The sequence below is a fragment of the Lampris incognitus genome, chromosome 3, assembly GCF_029633865.1.
Source record: "Lampris incognitus isolate fLamInc1 chromosome 3, fLamInc1.hap2, whole genome shotgun sequence".
In the NCBI taxonomy this organism is placed as follows: Eukaryota; Metazoa; Chordata; class Actinopteri; order Lampriformes; family Lampridae; genus Lampris; species Lampris incognitus.
The window spans coordinates 5,485,389-5,507,866 of NC_079213.1; the positions used below are offsets into that span (position 1 = coordinate 5,485,389).

The 22,478-nt window shown below is 43.7% G+C and overlaps 2 protein-coding genes across 2 annotated transcripts; both read left to right on the top strand.

The window, feature by feature from the left end:
* The first annotated feature begins 5,985 nt into the window (after positions 1-5,985).
* Positions 5,986-13,983, top strand: LOC130109092 (uncharacterized). The gene is made up of 2 exons (XM_056275826.1): positions 5,986-7,602; positions 12,077-13,983. The coding sequence occupies exons 1-2, from the start codon at positions 5,986-5,988 to the stop codon at positions 13,721-13,723; spliced, it is 3,264 nt and encodes a 1,087-aa protein (XP_056131801.1). The 3' UTR covers positions 13,724-13,983.
* Positions 13,984-17,956: 3,973 nt separating this feature from the next.
* LOC130109094 (E3 ubiquitin-protein ligase TRIM39-like) lies at positions 17,957-19,594 on the top strand. The gene has a single exon (XM_056275827.1). It carries the CDS (start codon positions 17,960-17,962, stop codon positions 19,592-19,594), a length of 1,635 nt encoding a protein of 544 aa, XP_056131802.1. The 5' UTR covers positions 17,957-17,959.
* The last annotated feature ends 2,884 nt before the right edge of the window (positions 19,595-22,478 follow it).

Sequence of the window (22,478 nt, forward strand, 5' to 3'; positions counted from 1 at the left end):
AGACCGAGCTATAAATAATGTATGTCAATGGGAGAGAGAATGAGAGAGAGAAAGTTAAATAGCAAGGTCGAAAGGAAGAGCTCTACAGAGACAGAGGGACAGGGACAGAGTGGTGATGATGTTTGAGTTGAAAGGTCAAGTCTTCATAGGTCAAGTCTTCATTCCACCTGTCCGGATGTCAGAGTAATCCCGCTGGAAGTCCGGCCCCCTTCCCAACCACTGAATCACAGAAACCCTACTGGGACGTGTGAGTGAGTGAGTGAGTGAGTGAGTGAGTGAGTGAGTGAGTGAGTGAGTGAGTGAGTGAGTGAGTGAGTGAGTGAGTGAGAGAGTGAGTGAGTGAGTGAGTGAGAGAGAGAGAGAGAGTGTTAGCATGTACGTGTGGATTGGGGGGACGACACTACTGGAAAACAAATTAACCGCCAGAGCTTCCTGCCTGCCCCCAATTCAACTGGATGATCAACATGTCACGATGGCGGACCCCCCCCTCCACTTCCCCCCACTGTAAACTACTGGTAGTTTTAAAATGACTACAAATAAGTGTCCATACCCCCCCCACCAACGTTTCCTAGACAAACTGAAATCATAACTTTAGTCCGTTGTCTCCGAGTTGCGTGAAATGTGCCTGTTCAAACGGATACACAGCAGGCCTCCATGTTTGTCTGAATCCACCAGTCACTTCCAACTTGCACAGAAGTGTCACTAATGAGGCTCTCCACGCCAATGGTTCCCAAAATGATTCCAAGATTGATTCCAAGATGGCGGCGCACTGGACGCAGCGGCTACTGCGGTTCCCTGTTCAGTGCTAGGTTTTCTTTGTCATTCGCACCTTAGTTTTAAGTTTACTTACACATGTAGGTCCTGCGCTCTTCTACAACCGTCAGGAACTTTTAAACCTCAGAACGGATTACTCACTTCCCTCCACCATCACGGACAATTTCCCCATCCATATGATCCGCTCACCGGCCTCGCAGTGGAAACGCCGCCCCCGTCGGCAACGTGAACAGAAGAGGGGGAAACGAGGCGGGCTACATGCTAAGCTAAGTAGCGCTCCCTTCAAAGCTTCCCTCCCCAGCATCTTCATGGCTAATGTCCGGTCGTTAGCTAACAAAATGGACGAGATAAGACTCAGGCTGTCCTCTCAGAAAAGGCTGCAGAACTGCTGTCTGCTGATGTTTACGGAGACTTGGCTCAACAGCAATGTAGCCGACTCGGCAGTCGAGCTAGCGGGCCGCACAGCCTTCCGTGCCGACAGTACAGCGGACTCCGGCAAGATCCGCGGAGGAGGTTTGAGTATTTATGTCAATAACTCTTGGTGCAACAATATAAAGGTCGTCGAAAGGCATTGCTCTGCTGATCTCCAGCTCCTTATGATTCAGTGCAGGCCTTTCTACCTGCCCAGGGAGCTAACGGCCATTACCATCGCCGCTGTATACATCCCCCCACATGCTAATGCTAAGGTAGCACTTCAGCAGCTACAATGTGCCATCAGCAGACAACAGACCAAATACCCGGACAATGCCTTTATCATAGGTGGTGACTTTAATCAGGCTAACCTCAGGGCTGTATTGCCCAAATTCCATCAGCATGTCTCCTGCCCCACTAGGGGACAAAACACCCTGGACCATCTCTATACAAACATCAAGGACTCATACAAAGCTACTCCCTGCCCTCATCTGGGGCATTCTGACCACCTCTGCCTGTTCCTGGTCCCAGCCTACAAACCCCTAATAAAACGGGTAAAGCCAGCAGTAAAGACAATCACTGTCCGGCCAGAAGGAGCAGTCTCTGAACTCCAGGACTGTTTTGAAAACACAGACTGGAGTATTTTTGCACATTCAGCTACCCATGGCTCCCATATAGACATTAATGAACAGACATCTGCCATACTAGCCTACATTAACTTTTGCACTGCGAGTGTCACAACAAAAAAATCAGTCCACACCTTTCCAAACCAGAAACCCTGGATGACCAGTGAGGTTTGCGGGGGATTGCTGACACCTATCACAGGCTGGTGATTCACCGTCATAGACCTTAGCCAACCGAGTCTTAGTGTAGTAAATACGGTGTACCACTTTACACTGAATAAGACCATGTCTTGCACAAATAGATGATCCATGTACACGTTCTAAAATCTCCGCCCAAACTTCCTCTGGTATTACCTCCCCCAGATCTTCCTCCCAAAGGGTCTTTATAGACTTTAATGACTCTCGATGTAAAAGATTAATTTGGTTGTATATATATGAAATTGAGACTTTCAGGGCTGGGACTGGTGTCAGAAACCATCTAGAATGGAATCATTAGGTAGGTTGGGAAACATGTTACGGGCAAAGCTACGGACCTGTAAATATCTGAAAAAATGTTGCCTAGGAAGTGAAAATCTGTCTGAAAGTTGCTGATAGGATGCAAAAACCTTATCAATACACAAGTTTTTAAAAGTGTTGATACCCAGGTTTGACCGAATCAAGAAAGCATGGTCTGCCAGGGAAGGAGGGAAAACATGATTAGCAGCTAATGGGGCAGAGGTAGAAAATGACTGTAGACCAAAACAGCGCTTAAACTGAACCGAGATCCTAAGAGAGGTTTTAACAATTATGTTTTTAGTATAGGGAGAAATAGAAGAACGTATAGGAGAGTGTACTAGAGCCTTCAGTGATACCGGTTTGGTGGAGTTTGCCTTTATAACAAGTCATGTCAGAGGGGGATCAAAGGCCTCATATTGAAGCCAGTATTTAAAATTTTTAATGTTGGCTGCCAATAATAGAACCTGAGATTCGGTAAAACCAGCCCTCCAAGTTGCCTAGACCTTTGCAAATAATGTTTACGCGGCCTAGGAACCTTCTTATTCCAGGTACACTCCAAGATCAGACTATCCACTTTACGGAAGAAGGTCTGAGGAAGGAAAAGCAGTATGCATTGGAACAAGTAGGAGAATCGAGGAAGCATATTCATTTAACGGAATTGACTTGCGCAACTAAAGAAAGATCTTCTCAACAAAATCCACCGCCAACGTCAGATCTTCAAACTTACGAGTTTTTCCGCTGGGCAAGGTGATGCGTAATGTTGCCGGGCAGAGAAATCCAAGCTTAATGTTAGGGTAAGGAGTGAAGCTCCTTCTTCACTTTGGCAAAGGGGGCCCTTTTCTTAGCCACAGTCGGGGTGAAGTCGGGAAAAATTGAGATCCTCATACCCTTGTGTGAGAGAGGGGAGGCCTCCCCGGCTCAGCGCAGGATTTGGTTCCCAACTTGGATTTGACTTACTCGGATAACAAGTGGACAGGGAGGTTCCCCACCCTTGGGCCTGGCACGTAGGTAATGATGGACCCAATCCAGTATGGGTTTTTCATCAAGTCCAAGTAGGTCTTGTAGAAATTGGGCTGCAAACTCGCCGGGGCGAGGGCCCTCCAAACTCTCTGGCAAGCCCACCAGACGAACATTATTCCACCTCGAACGTGCCTCCGGGTCCTCACATTTCTTTGAAAGTGAATCGACCAAGGTAGTTAGTGTGCTAACATTAGCATGAAGGTCGGTTAGCTCACTATCATGGTCATTAGCCGAGCGCTCGAAGTCCACAATGGTTCTGCCATGCGAGACAATTTTGCTCTCGAAAGACTCAAGAGCCGTTTTTATCTCTCTTCTGACAGTCTCCAAGATGAAAGAATTAAGTTCTCTGACAATATCAGGGTACATTTCCTTCATCATCTACCTTATGTTCAACAACAGAGTCTCGTTAGCATCTAGCTGCTGTTGGGAGACTGAGTCAGGCTTGTTGCAGCCTCCTCTATCGCATTTCCCTTGACCTCCCATCATATATTAGCCTCAATTGAAAAATAAATTAACAAAAGGAAACAGCTGCAATATTAAAGCTTAGATTGGTAAAAGGGCCAAAATCGTGGAAATAAAGTATAAAAGAAGTCACATTTCGACGGAGCTACTGCGAAACACGCCTTACATCCTCCCTGCACAGCAGCGCATCGCCAACATGTCACATGAAATGCATATGCAGTGGAGGTGCCGGGAAAGCTTTGTCATTATACGGTGTTGTTGGAGGGAGAGATCCCCTGCCCACTGTATTAGCATGCTGATGCTGCTGCATGCAGGCTATTTCTGCCTGTAGGTGTCAGGGCCCTGACACTGTCGGCCAATGTCGGGCCGTCTGTGAGTGTCTGTGACCCTAGTTTTTGCGGCATGTCCTGCACCGTCGGACCTGTCGGCAGCTTTTCGGCCGATTGAGCATGTTCAATCGGCAGAGCCCGTCGGTGAGAGAGATCACTCTGATTGGCTGTTCAGCTTAGCGAATCAATGAAGAACGTACATGCTAGTTGGCTGTCGGCTATAGTCTTTGCAGTGTTTTCATGTGCAACTTCTGGGCCTAGATGGCAGGCGATGTGAGGCCACGCAACAGTCGACCTTCGTCGCCGCTCATCGGTTTGGTGTGTCTGGGCCCTTAATGCTGTGACATGGTGCTGAGAACAAGCCTTCATTAAGAGCTCCAGCAACCTCTATGGATGGCAACACACATGCGCGCGCGCACACACACACACACACACAGAAAATTCACACTAAGTCCGCTCTGGTGGCCGAGCGGAATAAACCGCCGTTCTTGTAATCCGCTCGTCATGTGGCTGGGAGGTTCGTATCCCAGACTCGCCGTAACCGGTCACGGCCAGAGCGTCCACGGGGTAAGGCATTCATTAGGCCACCCTTACCCGAGGGATAGTGGGTGTAGATCGGTGTAGTGTTCGGGGACTGGTCGTTCTCCAGCGACCCCTCTGGCCCACCCGGGCGCCTGCAGCCAAGCAACGGAAAGCATTCTCTCCACGTCTCCTTCGCGGCATGAAGGTAATGCAATCTATGCGAGGAGGCTTTAGCGTGTAAAATAGCGAGAGCAACCAACACGAGTTTGAAGGAAGCTGGCGTTAGGACTGTCTCCTTCCTGTGGAAACGAGAGCCAGGAGAGTTATTCGACAAGGGTTCCGGCCATATGCCATTGGGTTAATCGGGTGGAAAAAAAGAAAATTCACACTAGGAAGGGAAACACAGACAAAGTCACACCCACAGAAACAAATATGCATGTATGAAAACACACACTGAAGTGCGTCAACAGGTGTTGGAGTGGTTTTGCTGGTCTGTGGCTCATTTCAGGATGGTAAGGAACTAGAAAACTGCCACTTTAAACCACTAAGGAACATGCTGAAAACATCATAGGTATAAGTAAGGTGGTCATCAGATGTGAGCTTTGTTTCCTTGTGTCATGGCTTTATGATCATCATGATGATCAGTTATGAACTCTGGTTAACAGCAGTGCAGGACAGTCAGGTTTTGAAACAGTGAGGTCATATTAGGGATAAAAACTGTTCACAAAAACCATTTCAGCATGTTGAGAGTGTGTTACAGAGTTCCACACATCAAACCAAAAACATTTGGTGGATCTGTCTTTTACCAAATAACACATTATAGTCAGGAACGGACCAAAACAGGTTTCATTGGTTTAGAAGGCGGAGCGACACTAGACAGAGGAGTGTTTCACCGTCATACATGGGAAGTGAAAGTGAAAGTACATCAGAGTGTGGGTGTTGTTTTAGTCGAAACACTTCATTTTCTCAACGGACAAACACCCTCAGCTTCTTCTTTGTCACACGTACAAAGGTGAGTAAAGCAGATAATAAATCCTGTGCTTGATCAATAACAATAATAATAATCTACTACTACTTTACTATAATACTACTGTACTACTACTACTACTATTATTACTACTTTACCATAACAACAATAATAATTATTACAAAACTCAACTGTGTCCAAATAGTGCTTCTTATTTCAGAATTAGCAGTGATTACTTTAAAAAAATGTATATATATTTACTTCGATAAAATTTTGTGTTTCAAATATTACACCCCTGCCATCTGTGTGTACTTAAGCAGCATTTTTCTAAGTTTTTTAAGTAAATTTCACAACCCTTCTCTTCTGGTCTCAGTGTCTAGATATGGCCTCTGGCAGCAGTCTCCTGGCTCAAGATCACTTCCTGTGTTCTGTCTGTCTGGATGTGTTCACTGATCCTGTCTCCATACCATGTGGACACAACTTCTGTAAATCCTGTATCACACAGTACTGGGACAGTAATGAACAGTGCCGGTGTCCTGTGTGTAACAAGCTTTACACTAACAGACCTGAAGTGTCAGTCAATCCTTTCATATGTGAGATGACTGCTCAGTACAGAGAGTCCATTAGAGTGAAAGCCAGCAGCTGCCCTGACCAACAATGTGCCAAACCAGGAGACGTTCCCTGTGACGTCTGCACTGGGACCAAGACCAAGGCCCTCAAGTCCTGTCTGGTGTGTCTGGCCTCGTACTGTGAGACTCACCTGGAACCACATCAGAAAGTCACAAGTCTGAAAAGACATCAGCTGATCGACCCTGTGGAGAATCTGGAAGACAGGATATGCAAGAAGCACGACAAACCTCTGGTTCTGTTCTGTAAGACTGAACAGGTGTGTGTGTGTCAGTTCTGTACTGAGTCAGACCACAAGTTACATCCTGTTGTTCCCCTGAAGGAGGAATATGAAGGAAAGAGTCAGCTGGGTAAGAAAGATGCTGAAGTTCAGCAGATGATCCATCAGAGACAACTGAAGATTCAGGAGATCAAACAGTCAGTCGAAATCAGCAAAGATGGTGCAGACAGAGAGATAGCCCACAGTGTTCAGGTCTTCACTGCTCTGATGAGCTCCATTGAGAGAGGCCAGGCTGAGCTCATTGACATGATTCAAGAGAAACAGAAAACAACAGAGAAACAGGCTGAAGGCTTCATTGAAGAGCTGGAAGAAGAAATCAGGCAGCTGAAGAAGAGGAGCACAGAGCTGGAGCAGCTCTCACACACCAAAGACCACCTCCACCTCCTCCAGAGCTTCTCATCCCTCAACACCCCTCCACACACAAGGGACTGGACAGAGGTCAGTGTCCATCAGCCATCTTATGTGGGGACTGTGAGGAGAGCTGTGGAGCAGCTGCAGGAGACAGTCAGTAAAGAGATGGAGAAGCTGTGTCAGGCTGAGCTGAAGAGGGTCCAGCAGTATGAAGTGGATGTGACTCTAGATCCTGATACAGCACATCGTAAACTCATCCTGTCTGATGATGGAAAACAAGTTTATTATGGAGACATTAAAAAGAACCTCCCAGACAACCCAGAGAGATTCTCTCATCATCCTTTGGTCTTAGGAAAACAGAACTTCTCCTCAGGTAGATTTTATTTTGAGGTTATAGTGAAAGAGAAGACTAAGTGGGATTTAGGAGTGGCCAGAGAGTCTGTCAACAGGAAGGAAAAAACATATTTGGACCCTAAGTATGGTTTCTGGACAATATGGTTGAGGAATGGAAAGGAGTATGAGGCTGTTGCGTGCTTCTCTCTGAGACAGAAGCTCCAGAAGGTGGGGGTGTTTGTGGATTATGAGGAGGGTCTGGTCTCCTTTTATGACGTAGATGCTGGTGATCATATCTACTCTTTCACTGGCTGCACCTTCACTGAGAGACTCTACCCATATTTCGGTACCAGTCTTAATGATGGTGGTAAAAACTCTGCTCCTCTCATCATCTCTCCTGTCAACAGAGTCTGATGAACACACAGACTCACTATTATGGCTACGTGTGTGTGTGTGTGTGTGTGTGTGTGTGTGTGTGTGTGTGTGTGTGTGTGTGTGTGTGTGTGTGTGTGTGTGTGTGTGTGTGTGTGTGTGTGTGTGTGTGTGTGTGTGTGCGTGACATATTCGCTTATAATGACAGGATTCAGATTCCTTTTCACTTTCTGTACCGGCTGCACCTTCAGCAAGGCGATCTACTCACACTTTCGTCTCCGTCCTTTAGACAATTTAATCAGCGGTAAAAAAAAAAACTCCTCACCTACTGTATTGTCTCCTCCCCTACTGTATTATCTCCTCCCCTACTGTATTATCTCCTCACCTACTGTATTATCTCCTCACCTACTGTATTATCTCCTCACCTACTGTATTATCTCTTCACCTACTGTATTGTCTCCTCCCCTACTGTATTATCTCCTCCCCTACTGTATTATCTCCTCACCTACTGTATTATCTCCTCACCTACTGTATTATCTCTTCACCTACTGTATTATCTCCTCACCTACTGTATTATCTCCTCACCTACTGTATTATCTTCTCACCTACTGTATTGTCTCCTCACCTACTGTATTATCTCCTCACCTACTGTATTATCTCTTCACCTACTGTATTGTCTCCTCCCCTACTGTATTATCTCCTCCCCTACTGTATTATCTCCTCACCTACTGTATTATCTCCTCACCTACTGTATTATCTCTTCACCTACTGTATTATCTCCTCCCCTACTGTATTATCTCCTCACCTACTGTATTATCTCCTCACCTACTGTATTATCTCTTCACCTACTGTATTATCTCCTCACCTACTGTATTATCTCCTCACCTACTGTATTATCTTCTCACCTACTGTATTATCTCCTCATCTACTGTATTATCTCCTCATCTACTGTATTATCTCCTCATCTACTGTATTATCTCCTCACTTACTGTATTATCTCCTCACCTACTGTATTGTCTCCTCACCTACTATATTATCTCCTCACCTACTGTATTGTCTCCTCACCTACTATATTATCTCCTCACCTACTGTATTGTCTCCTCACCTACTGTATTATCTCCTCACCTACTGTATTGTCTCCTCACCTACTATATTATCTTCTCACCTACTGTATTATCTCCTCACTTACTGTATTATCTCCTCATCTACTGTATTATCTCCTCACCTACTGTATTATCTCCTCCCCTACTGTATTATCTCCTCACCTACTGTATTATCTCCTCACCTACTGTATTATCTCCTCACCTACTGTATTATCTCCTCACATGTAAACCTAACAAATAAGGATTACCACTGCATGTTCCAAAGAGGAAATTAAAAACTATTTCAGACAAGTTTTTTTCCTGGGTTATTTTACTGCTTTTTATACAAGTAACAGCTACCAGTATCCTCCTGCTGAATAGCCTGTATATTCCTTCTAAATTAAAGAAAGAAATCATCAAGTGATCTGTAGTGTACCACAGCATATAGTATGTTGGAATAAGATATAATCACATTTTGATCTGCATTTTATTTGAATGGATCTCAGCTTTGGCTTCATTACTGATACCATACCTTATTCTAATCTATGAAGAATACACAGTTTTACACCGAGCAAATCAACCTTGATGTAAACGTACTGCTGAGAAGAAAGTACATCTGTTATTCTTATTTTATTATCTCTGTTATGAATGATAATCATGCCCACATCTTTGTGATAAAACCAGTTTGCCTGTGACCTTCAGGTTATATCCAGTTCAATGAGAGGAAAAACCCGGGTGAGATGGTCTCAAACTGGGAAATCATGTCAAACCAGTGGAAAAGGTAGAGAAACTGGTCCTAACTGGTGCCATGTGTGGCTGTGGAGGTGAAGCGGTGTGATGCTGAGAGAAACTAAAGTCTTTGTACATGAGAACAGAGGAGGATCATGGAGGTCAGGAGAGACAGACAAGTCTTTTAGTTCTCGGTCACCCACCACAGCGCTGTCTTTACAGTCCCAGCAACATGAGTACTGACTTTACTCTCTTATCACACATGATGATACACTGAACATGACATAAAGAAAGAAACAAAGCCACCTTATTGGGTCATTGTATTCTGACAACGAATTGTATTGTTACAGTGGATGTGTTCTCTGCATGGAACCCATCCTACTGTATAGGAGCAGTGGGCAGCTGCAGCAGCCGGGGACCAACTCCACCTCTTCTTTCCATTGCCTTGCTCAGGGGCACAGACAGGAGGACTAACAGTTTTTCTTGATTGGTTACACACATTTAGCGAATCACGGGTCAGCTTAATCTAATGCTCACCCCTTCTTTGCACAGCAAGAGTCTTCTCTGGCGAATGGCTTAACTAGTTCTCATTGCTTTCACACAATATTCTTTTGAGTTTTAACACACTTTTTGAAACAGTCAACACACTTCTCAGAGAGAGACACAAAGCCTAATTGAATAACCGTGTCAACACATTGCAGACTTAGTAGCGGCCTACTGAAACTGCTCTCTCAATTCTAAATACCGTCAGCACCTGTGTGAACTCTCTGTGCACAACTCATCGATTAGTTCTCAACCGATACAAGAGGTCAATAGATTGAAGTTGATACCAAGCATGGATCGAGGAGGCCACCACCAACAACCTCAGCGAGGACGAGGACAACGAAGAGGAAGAGGTCGTGGTAGAGGTAGAGAGACCCCCTGTCAGGGGACGTGGCGTTCATGTGAGATGCTCTAATGAAACTAGGGCAACAATCATTGATCACGTAGTCCATCATGGCCTCTCCATGACAGAGGCTGGCCAAAGGGTTCAGCCAGACCTGAGCCGTCATACTGCGGCATCACTTGTTCATACGTTCCACAATGAAAATAGGTAAGTCACTTTGCCGGCCTTTACCAGCTCTATACTTTTGTAAAGTGTGTTGCCACAACACAATGCAGTTACTGTAGTTTCACTGAAGCCATTTACAACAGAGTAACTGACTTTCAAAATACACAACTACAAATACTGTCTGACAGTATAATCCCTAAGGAAGAGTGCTCAGTAAAAAACCCAAATTGTAGTGTGGTTGTCAGTGGTAACACACTCAGTACTGTGAGGGTGCTGCACAAAAGCTGAAGTGGTGGTTGCAGAGGTTGGTATTGACAGCTGTACTTTCAGTTTTGTTATCCATTGTTGAATAAATGAGAAAACATACATTTTCAATTGAGCACAAATTGTAGGTTTTGATGGAAATGTTTGGTTTTGATGGGTGTGTGACAAGTTGTGAGAAGGTGGTGTCATTCTGCAAACATCATATGCTGGTCTGGTCATTTCGTCTACTGTTAAGGGCTGTGTGTGAGCTGGTTTGAAAAAGTAAAGCGTGAAGGGAAAAATGTGCCAAAGGAATCGAGAAAAACTGTAATGCTGTGACCCACTGCTGAGACCAAGCCCTCATTAAGAGCTCCAGCAGCCTCTATGGACGGCAACACACACACACACACACACACACACACACACACAAAAAATACCCACTAGGAAGAGAAGGTGAAATGAAACACAGCATCAGCCCCACAGAAACTAATATGCCTGTATGAAAACACACACTGAAGTGCGTCAACAGGTGTTGGAGTGGTTTTGCTGGTCTGTGGCTCATTTCAGGATGGTAAGGAACTAGAAAACTGCCACTTTAAACCACTAAGGAACATGCTGAAAACATCATAGGTATAAGTAAGGTGGTCATAAGATGTGAGCTTTGTTTCCTTGTGTCATGGCTTTATGATCATCATGATGATCAGTTATGAACTCTGGTTAACAGCAGTGCAGGACAGTCAGGTTTTGAAACAGTGAGGACATATTAGGGATAAAAACTGTTCACAGAAACCATTTCAGCATGTTGAGAGTGTGTTACAGAGTTCCACACATCAAACCATAAACATTTGGTGCATCTGTCTTTTACCAAATAACACATTATTGTCAGGAACGGACCAAAACAGGTTTCATTGGTTTAGAAGGCAGAGCGACACTAGACAGAGGAGTGTTTCACCGTCATACATGGGAAGTGAAAGTGAAGGTACACCAGAGTGTGGGTGTTGTTTTAGTCGAAACACTTCATTTTCTCAATGGACAAACACCCTCAGCTTCTTCTTTGTCACACGTACAAAGGTGAGTAAAGCAGATAATAAATCCTGTGCCTGATCAATAACGATAATAATAATAATAATAATCTACTACTACTTTACTATAGTACTACTGTACTACTACTACTACTATTATTACTTTACCATAACAACAATAATAATTATTACAAAACTCAACTGTGTCCAAATAGTGCTCCTTATTTCTGAATTAGCAGTGATTACTTTAAAAAAATGTATATATATTTACTTCTATAACATTTTGTGTTTCAAATATTACACCCCTGCCATCTGTGTGTACTTAAGCAGCATTTTTGTAAGTTTTTAAAGTAAAATTCACAACCCTTCTCTTCTGGTCTCAGTGTCTAGATATGGCCTCTGGCAGCAGTCTCCTGGCTCAAGATCACTTCCTATGTTCTGTCTGTCTGGATGTGTTCACTGATCCAGTCTCCATACCATGTGGACACAACTTCTGTAAATCCTGTATCACACAGTACTGGGACAGTAATGAACAGTGCCGGTGTCCCATGTGTAACAAGCTTTACACTAACAGACCTGAAGTGTCAGTCAACACTCTGTTTCGTGAGATGACTGCTCAGTACAGAGAGTCCATTAGAGTGAAAGCCAGCAGCTGCCCTGACCAACAATGTGCCAAACCAGGAGACGTTCCCTGTGACGTCTGCACTGGGACCAAGATCAAGGCCGTCAAGTCCTGTCTGGTGTGTCTGGCCTCGTACTGTGAGACTCACCTGGAGCTGCATCAGAAAGTCACGGGTTTGAAAAGACATCAGCTGATCGACCCTGTGGAGAATCTGGAAGACAGGATATGCAAGAAGCATTACCAACCTCTGGTTCGGTTCTGTAAGACTGAACAGGTGTGTGTGTGTCAGTTCTGTACTGAGTCAGACCACAAGTTACATCCTGTTGTTCCCCTGAAGGAGGAATATGAAGGAAAGAAGAGGCAGCTGGGTAAGAAAGATGCTGAAGTTCAGCAGATGATCCATCAGAGACAACTGAAGATTCAGGAGATCAAACAGTCAGTAGAAATCAGCAAAGATCGTGCAGACAGAGAGATAGCCCACAGTGTTCAGGTCTTCACTGCTCTGATGAGCTCCATTGAGAGAGGCCAGGCTGAGCTCATTGACATGATTCAAGAGAAACAGAAAACAACAGAGAAACAGGCTGAAGGCTTCATTGAAGAGCTGGAAGAAGAAATCAGGGAGCTGAAGAAGAGGAGCACAGAGCTGGAGCAGCTCTCACACACCAAAGACCACCTCCACCTCCTCCAGAGCTTCTCATCCCTCAACACTCCTCCACACACCAAGGACTGGACAGAGGTCAGTGTCCATCAGCCATCTTATGTGGGGACTGTGAGGAGAGCTGTGGAGCAGCTGCAGGAGACAGTCAGTAAAGAGATGGAGAAGCTGTGTCAGGCTGAGCTGAAGAGGGTCCAGCAGTATGAAGTGGATGTGACTCTAGATCCTGATACAGCACATCGTAAACTCATCCTGTCTGATGATGGAAAACAAGTTTATTATGGAGACATTAAGAAGAACCTCCCAGACAACCCAGAGAGATTCTCTTGTCATCTTATGGTCTTAGGAAAACAGAACTTCTCCTCAGGTAGATTTTATTTTGAGGTTATAGTGGAAGAGAAGACTAAGTGGACTTCAGGAGTGGCCAGAGAGTCTGTCAACAGGAAGGAAGAAACATATTTGGACCCTGAGGATGGTTTCTGGACAATATGGTTGAGGAATAGAAATGAGTATAAGGCTCTTGATAGCACTGAGGTCCTTCTCTCTCTGAGACAGAAGCTCCAGAAGGTGGGGGTGTTTGTGGATTATGAGGAGGGTCTGGTCTCCTTTTATGACGTAGATGCTGGTGATCATATCTACTCTTTCACTGGCTGCACCTTCACTGAGAGACTCTACCCATATTTCGGTACCAGTCTTAATGATGGTGGTAAAAACTCTGCTCCTCTCATCATCTCTCCTGTCAACAAAGTCTGATGAACACACAGGCTCACTATTATGGCTACGTGTGTGTGTGTGTGTGTGTGTGTGTGTGTGTGTGTGTGTGTGTGTGTGTGTGGGTGTGTGTGCGCGACATATTCGCTTATAATGACAGGATTCAGATTCCTTTTCACTTTCTGTACCGGCTGCACCTTCAGCAAGGCGATCTACTCACACTTTCGTCTCCGTCCTTTAGACAATTTAATCAGCGGTAAAAAAAAAACTCCTCACCTACTGTATTGTCTCCTCCCCTACTGTATTATCTCCTCCCCTACTGTATTATCTCCTCACCTACTGTATTATCTCCTCACCTACTGTATTATCTCCTCATCTACTGTATTATCTCCTCACCTACTGTATTGTCTCCTCACCTACTGTATTATCTCCTCACCTACTGTATTATCTCCTCACCTACTGTATTATCTCCTCACCTACTGTATTATCTCCTCATCTACTGTATTATCTCCTCATCTACTGTATTATCTCCTCACCTACTGTATTATCTCCTCACCTACTGTATTGTCTCCTCACCTACTGTATTATCTCCTCACCTACTGTATTATCTCCTCATCTACTGTATTATCTCCTCATCTACTGTATTATCTCCTCACTTACTGTATTATCTCCTCACCTACTGTATTATCTCCTCACCTACTGTATTATCTCCTCACCTACTGTATTATCTCCTCATCTACTGTATTATCTCCTCATCTACTGTATTATCTCCTCACCTACTGTATTATCTCCTCACCTACTGTATTGTCTCCTCACTTACTGTATTATCTCCTCACCTACTGTATTATCTCCTCATCTACTGTATTATCTCCTCACTTACTGTATTATCTCCTCACTTACTGTATTATCTCCTCACTTACTGTATTATCTCCTCACTTACTGTATTATCTCCTCACCTACTGTATTGTCTCCTCACCTACTATATTATCTTCTCACCTACTGTATTGTCTCCTCACCTACTATATTATCTTCTCACCTACTGTATTATCTCCTCACTTACTGTATTATCTCCTCAACTACTGTATTATCTCCTCACCTACTGTATTATCTCCTCACATGTAACCCAAACAAATAAGGATTACCACTGCATGTTCCAAAGAGGAAATTAAAAACTATTTCAGACAAGTTTTTTTCCTGGGTTATTTTACTGCTTTTTATACAAGTAACAGCTACCAGTATCCTCCTGCTGAATAGCCTGTATATTCCTTCTAAATTAAAGGAAAGAAATCATCAAGTAATCTGTAGTGTACCACAGCATATAGTATGTTGGAATAAGATATAATCACATTTTGATCTGCATTTTATTTGAATGGATCTCAGCTTTGGCTTCATTACTGATACCATACCTTATTCTAATCTATGAAGAATACACAGTTTTACACCGAGCAAATCAACCTTGATGTAAACGTACTGCTGAGAAGAAAGTACATCTGTTATTCTTATTTTATTATCTCTGTTATGAATGATAATCATGCCCACATCTTTGTGATAAAACCAGTTTGCCTGTGACCTTCAGGTTATATCCAGTTCAATGCGAGGATAAACCCGGGTGAGATGGTCTCAAACTGGGAAATCATGTCAAACCAGTGGAAAAGGTAGAGAAACTGGTCCTAACTGGTGCCATGTGTGGCTGTGGAGGTGAAGCGGTGTGATGCTGAGAGAAACTAAAGTCTTTGTACATGAGAACAGAGGAGGATCATGGAGGTCAGGAGAGACAGACAAGTCTTTTAGTTCTCGGTCACCCACCACAGCGCTGTCTTTACAGTCCCAGCAACATGAGTACTGACTTTACTCTCTTATCACACATGATGATACACTGAACATGACATAAAGAAAGAAACAAAGCCTCCTTATTGGGTCATTGTATTCTGACAACGAATTGTATTGTTACAGTGGATGTGTTCTCTGCATGGAACCCATCCTACTGTATAGGAGCAGTGGGCAGCTGCAGCAGCCGGGGACCAACTCCACCTCTTCTTTCCATTGCCTTGCTCAGGGGCACAGACAGGAGGACTAACAGTTTTTCTTGATTGGTTACACACATTTAGCGAATCATGGGTCAGCTTAATCTAATGCTCACCCCTTCTTTGCACAGCAAGAGTCTTCTCTGGCGAATGGCTTAACTAGTTCTCATTGCTTTCACACAATATTCTTTTGAGTTTTAACACACTTCTCAGAGAGAGACACAAAGCCTAATTGAATAACCATGTCAACACATTGCAGACTTAGTAGCGGCCTACTGAAACTGCTCTCTCAATTCTAAATACCGTCAGCACCTGTGTGAACTCTCTGTGCACAACTCATCAATTAGTTCTCAACCGATACAAGAGGTCAATAGATTGAAGTTGATACCAAGCATGGATCGAGGAGGCCACCACCAACAACCTCAGCCAGGACGAGGACAACGAAGAGGAAGAGGTCGTGGTAGAGGTAGAGAGACCCCCTGTCAGGGGACGTGGCGTTCATGTGAGATGCTCTAATGAAACTAGGGCAACAATCATTGATCACGTAGTCCATCATGGCCTCTCCATGAGAGAGGCTGGCCAAAGGGTTCAGCCAGACCTGAGCCGTCATACTGCGGCATCACTTGTTCATACGTTCCACAATGAAAATAGGTAAGTCACTTTGCCGCCCTTTACCAGCTCTATACTTTTGTAAAGTGTGTTGCCACAACACAATGCAGTTACTGTAGTTTCACTGAAGCCATTTACAACAGAGTAACTGACTTTCAAAATACACAACTACAAATACTTTCTGACAGTATAATCCCTAAGGAAGAGTGCTCAGTAAAAAACCCAAACTGTAGTGTGGTTGTCAGTGGTAACACAGTCAGTACTGTGAGGGTGCTGCACAAAAGCTGAAGTGGTGGTTGCAGAGGTTGGTATTGACAGCTGTACTTTCAGTTTTGTTATCCATTGTTGAATAAATGAGAAAACATAAATTTTAATGTGAGCACAAATTGTAGGTTTTGATGGAAATGTTTGGTTTTGATGGGTGTGTGACACGTTGTGAGAAGGTGGTGTCATTCTGCAAACATCATATGCTGGTTTGGTCATTTCGTCTACTGTTAAGGGCTGTGTGTGAGCTGGTTTGAAAAAGTAAAGCGTGAAGGGAAAAATGTGCCAAAGGAATCAAGAAAAACTGTAATGCTGTGACCCGCTGCTGAGAACAAGCCCTCATTAAGAGCTCCAGCAGCCTCTATGGACGGCAACACACACACACACACACACACACACACAGAAAATACCCACTAGGAAGAGAAGGTGAAATGAAACACAGCATCAGCCCCACAGAAACAAATATGCCTGTATGAAAACACACACTGAAGTGCGTCAACAGGTGTTGGAGTGGTTTTGCTGGTCTGTGGCTCATTTCAGGATGGTAAGGAACTAGAAAACTGCCATTTTAAACCACTAAGGAACATGCTGAAAACATCATAGGTATAAGTAAGGTGGCCATAAGATGTGAGCTTTGTTTCCTTGTGTCATGGCTTTATGATCATCATGATGATCAGTTATGAACTCTGGTTAACAGCAGTGCAGGACAGTCAGGTTTTGAAACAGTGAGGTCATATTAGGGATAAAAACTGTTCACAGAAACCATTTCAGCATGTTGAGAGTGTGTTACAGAGTTCCACACATCAAACCAAAAACATTTGGTGCATCTGTCTTTTACCAAACAACACATTATAGTCGGGAACGGACCAAAACAGGTTTCATTGGTTTAGAAGGCGGAGCGACACTAGACAGAGGAGTGTTTCACCGTCATACATGGGAAGTGAAAGTGAAAGTACATCAGAGTGTGGGTGTTGTTTTAGTCGAAACACTTCATTTTCTCAACGGACAAACACCCTCAGCGTCTTCTTTGTCACACATACAAAGGTGAGTAAAGCAGATAATAAATCCTGTGCTTGATCAATAACAATAATAATAATCTACTACTACTTTACTATAATACTACTGTACTACTACTACTACTATTATTACTACTTTACCATAACAACAATAATAATTATTACAAAACTCAACTGTGTCCAAATAGTGCTTCTTATTTCAGAATTAGCAGTGATTACTTTAAAAAAATGTATATATATTTACTTCGATAAAATTTTGTGTTTCAAATATTACACCCCTGCCATCTGTGTGTACTTAAGCAGCATTTTTCTAAGTTTTTTAAGTAAATTTCACAACCCTTCTCTTCTGGTCTCAGTGTCTAGATATGGCCTCTGGCAGCAGTCTCCTGGCTCAAGATCACTTCCTGTGTTCTGTCTGTCTGGATGTGTTCACTGATCCTGTCTCCATACCATGTGGACACAACTTCTGTAAATCCTGTATCACACAGTACTGGGACAGTAATGAACAGTGCCGGTGTCCTGTGTGTAACAAGCTTTACACTAACAGACCTGAAGTGTCAGTCAATCCTTTCATATGTGAGATGACTGCTCAGTACAGAGAGTCCATTAGAGTGAAAGCCAGCAGCTGCCCTGACCAACAATGTGCCAAACCAGGAGACGTTCCCTGTGACGTCTGCACTGGGACCAAGACCAAGGCCCTCAAGTCCTGTCTGGTGTGTCTGGCCTCGTACTGTGAGACTCACCTGGAACCACATCAGAAAGTCACAAGTCTGAAAAGACATCAGCTGATCGACCCTGTGGAGAATCTGGAAGACAGGATATGCAAGAAGCACGACAAACCTCTGGTTCTGTTCTGTAAGACTGAACAGGTGTGTGTGTGTCAGTTCTGTACTGAGTCAGACCACAAGTTACATCCTGTTGTTCCCCTGAAGGAGGAATATGAAGGAAAGAGTCAGCTGGGTAAGAAAGATGCTGAAGTTCAGCAGATGATCCATCAGAGACAACTGAAGATTCAGGAGATCAACCAGTCAGTAGAAATCAGCAAAGATGGTGCAGACAGAGAGATAGCCCACAGTGTTCAGGTCTTCACTGCTCTGATGAGCTCCATTGAGAGAGGCCAGGCTGAGCTCATTGACATGATTCAAGAGAAACAGAAAACAACAGAGAAACAGGCTGAAGGCTTCATTGAAGAGCTGGAAGAAGAAATCAGGGAGCTGAACAAGAGGAGCACTGAGCTGGAGCAGCTCTCACACACCAAAGACCACCTCCACCTCCTCCAGAGCTTCTCATCCCTCAACACTCCTCCACACACCAAGGACTGGACAGAGGTCAGTGTCCATCAGCCATCTTATGTGGGGACTGTGAGGAGAGCTGTGGAGCAGCTGCAGGAGACAGTCAGTAAAGAGATGGAGAAGCTGTGTCAGGCTGAGCTGAAGAGGGTCCAGCAGTATGAAGTGGATGTGACTCTAGATCCTGATACAGCACATCCCTATCTCATCCTGTCTGATGATGGAAAACAGGTTTATAATGGAGACATTAAGAAGAACCTCCCAGACAACCCAGAGAGATTCTCTTGTCATCTTATGGTCTTAGGAAAACAGAACTTCTCCTCAGGTAGATTTTATTTTGAGGTTATAGTGGAAGAGAAGACTAAGTGGACTTCAGGAGTGGCCAGAGAGTCTGTCAACAGGAAGGAAGAAACATATTTGGACCCTGAGGATGGTTTCTGGACAATATGGTTGAGGAATGGAAATGAGTATAGGGCTCTTGATAGCACTGAGGTCCTTCTCTCTCTGAGACAGAAGCTCCAGAAGGTGGGGGTGTTTGTGGATTATCAGGAGGGTCTGGTCTCCTTTTATGACGTAGATGCTGGTGATCATATCTACTCTTTCACTGGCTGCACCTTCACTGAGAGACTCTACCCATATTTCGGTACCAGTCTTAATGATGGTGGTAAAAACTCTGTTCCTCTCATCATCTCTCCTGTCAACAGAGTCTGATGAACACACAGACTCACTATTATGGCTACGTGTGTGTGTGTGTGTGTGTGTGTGTGTGTGTGTGTGTGTGTGTGTGTGTGTGTGCGCGACATATTCGCTTATAATGACAGGATTCAGATTCCTTTTCACTTTCTGTACCGGCTGCACCTTCAGCAAGGCGATCTACTCACACTTTCGTCTCCGTCCTTTAGACAATTTAATCAGCGGTAAAAAAAAAAAACTCCTCACCTACTGTATTGTCTCCTCCCCTACTGTATTATCTCCTCACCTACTGTATTATCTCCTCACCTACTGTATTGTCTCCTCACCTACTGTATTATCTTCTCACCTACTGTATTATCTTCTCACCTACTGTATTATCTCCTCATCTACTGTATTATCTCCTCACCTACTGTATTATCTCCTCACCTACTGTATTGTCTCCTCACCTACTGTATTATCTCCTCACCTACTGTATTATCTCCTCATCTACTGTATTATCTCCTCACCTACTGTATTATCTCCTCACTTACTGTATTATCTCCTCACCTACTGTATTATCTCCTCACCTACTGTATTATCTCCTCACCTACTGTATTATCTCCTCACTTACTGTATTATCTCCTCACCTACTGTATTGTCTCCTCACCTACTATATTATCTCCTCACCTACTATATTATCTCCTCACCTACTGTATTATCTCCTCACTTACTGTATTATCTCCTCACCTACTGTATTGTCTCCTCACCTACTATATTATCTCCTCACCTACTGTATTGTCTCCTCACCTACTATATTATCTTCTCACCTACTGTATTGTCTCCTCACCTACTATATTATCTTCTCACCTACTGTATTATCTCCTCACTTACTGTATTATCTCCTCACTTACTGTATTATCTCCTCACCTACTGTATTATCTCCTCACATGTAAACCAAACAAATAAGGATTACCACTGCATGTTCCAAAGAGGAAATTAAAAACTATTTCAGACAAGTTTTTTTCCTGGTTTATTTTACTGCTTTTTATACAAGTAACAGCTACCAGTATCCTCCTGCTGAATAGCCTGTATATTCCTTCTAAATTAAAGAAAGAAATCATCAAGTAATCTGTAGTGTACCACAGCATATAGCATGTTGGAATAAGATATAATCACATTTTGATCTGCATTTTATTTGAATGGATCTCAGCTTTGGCTTCATTACTGATACCATACCTTATTCTAATCTATGAAGAATACACAGTTTTACACCGAGCAAATCAACCTTGATGTAAACGTACTGCTGAGAAGAAAGTACATCTGTTATTCTTATTTTATTATCTCTGTTATGAATGATAATCATGCCCACATCTTTGTGATAAAACCAGTTTGCCTGTGACCTTCAGGTTATATCCAGTTCAATGAGAGGAAAAACCCGGGTGAGATGGTCTCAAACTGGGAAATCATGTCAAACCAGTGGAAAAGGTAGAGAAACTGGTCCTAACTGGTGCCATGTGTGGCTGTGGAGGTGAAGCGGTGTGATGCTGAGAGAAACTAAAGTCTTTGTACATGAGAACAGAGGAGGATCATGGAGGTCAGGAGAGACAGACAAGTCTTTTAGTTCTCGGTCACCCACCACAGCGCTGTCTTTACAGTCCCAGCAACATGAGTACTGACTTTACTCTCTTATCACACATGATGATACACTGAACATGACATAAAGAAAGAAACAAAGCCTCCTTATTGGGTCATTGTATTCTGACAACGAATTGTATTGTTACAGTGGATGTGTTCTCTGCATGGAACCCATCCTACTGTAGAGGAGCAGTGGGCAGCTGCAGCAGCCGAGGACCAACTCCACCTCTTCTTTCCATTGCCTTGCTCAGGGACACAGACAGGAGGACTAACAGTTTTTCTTGATTGGTTACACACATTTAGCGAATCACGGGTCAGCTTAATCTAATGCTCACCCCTTCTTTGCACAGCAAGAGTCTTCTCTGGCGAATGGCTTAACTAGTTCTCATTGCTTTCACACAATATTCTTTTGAGTTTTAACACACTTTTTGAAACAGTCAACACACTTCTCAGAGAGAGACACAAAGCCTAATTGAATAACCGTGTCAACACATTGCAGACTTAGTAGCGGCCTACTGAAACTGCTCTCTCAATTCTAAATACCGTCAGCACCTGTGTGAACTCTCTGTGCACAATTCATCGATTAGTTCTCAACCGATACAAGAGGTCAATAGATTGAAGTTGATACCAAGCATGGATCGAGGAGGCCACCACCAACAACCTCAGCCAGGACGAGGACAACGAAGAGGAAGAGGTCGTGGTAGAGGTAGAGAGACCCCTGTCAGGGGACGTGGCGTTCATGTGAGATGCTCTAATGAAACTAGGGCAACAATCATTGATCACGTAGTCCATCATGGCCTCTCCATGAGAGAGGCTGGCCAAAGGGTTCAGCCAGACCTGAGCCGTCATACTGCGGCATCACTTGTTCATACGTTCCACAATGAAAATAGGTAAGTCACTTTGCCGGCCTTTACCAGCTCTATACTTTTGTAAAGTGTGTTGCCACAACACAATGCAGTTACTGTAGTTTCACTGAAGCCATTTACAACAGAGTAACTGACTTTCAAAATACACAACTACAAATACTTTCTGACAGTATAATCCCTAAGGAAGAGTGCTCAGTAAAAAACCCAAACTGTAGTGTGGTTGTCAGTGGTAACACAGTCAGTACTGTGAGGGTGCTGCACAAAAGCTGAAGTGGTGGTTGCAGAGGTTGGTATTGACAGCTGTACTTTCAGTTTTGTTATCCATTGTTGAATAAATGAGAAAACATACATTTTAATGTGAGCACAAATTGTAGGTTTTGATGGAAATGTTTGGTTTTGATGGGTGTGTGACACGTTGTGAG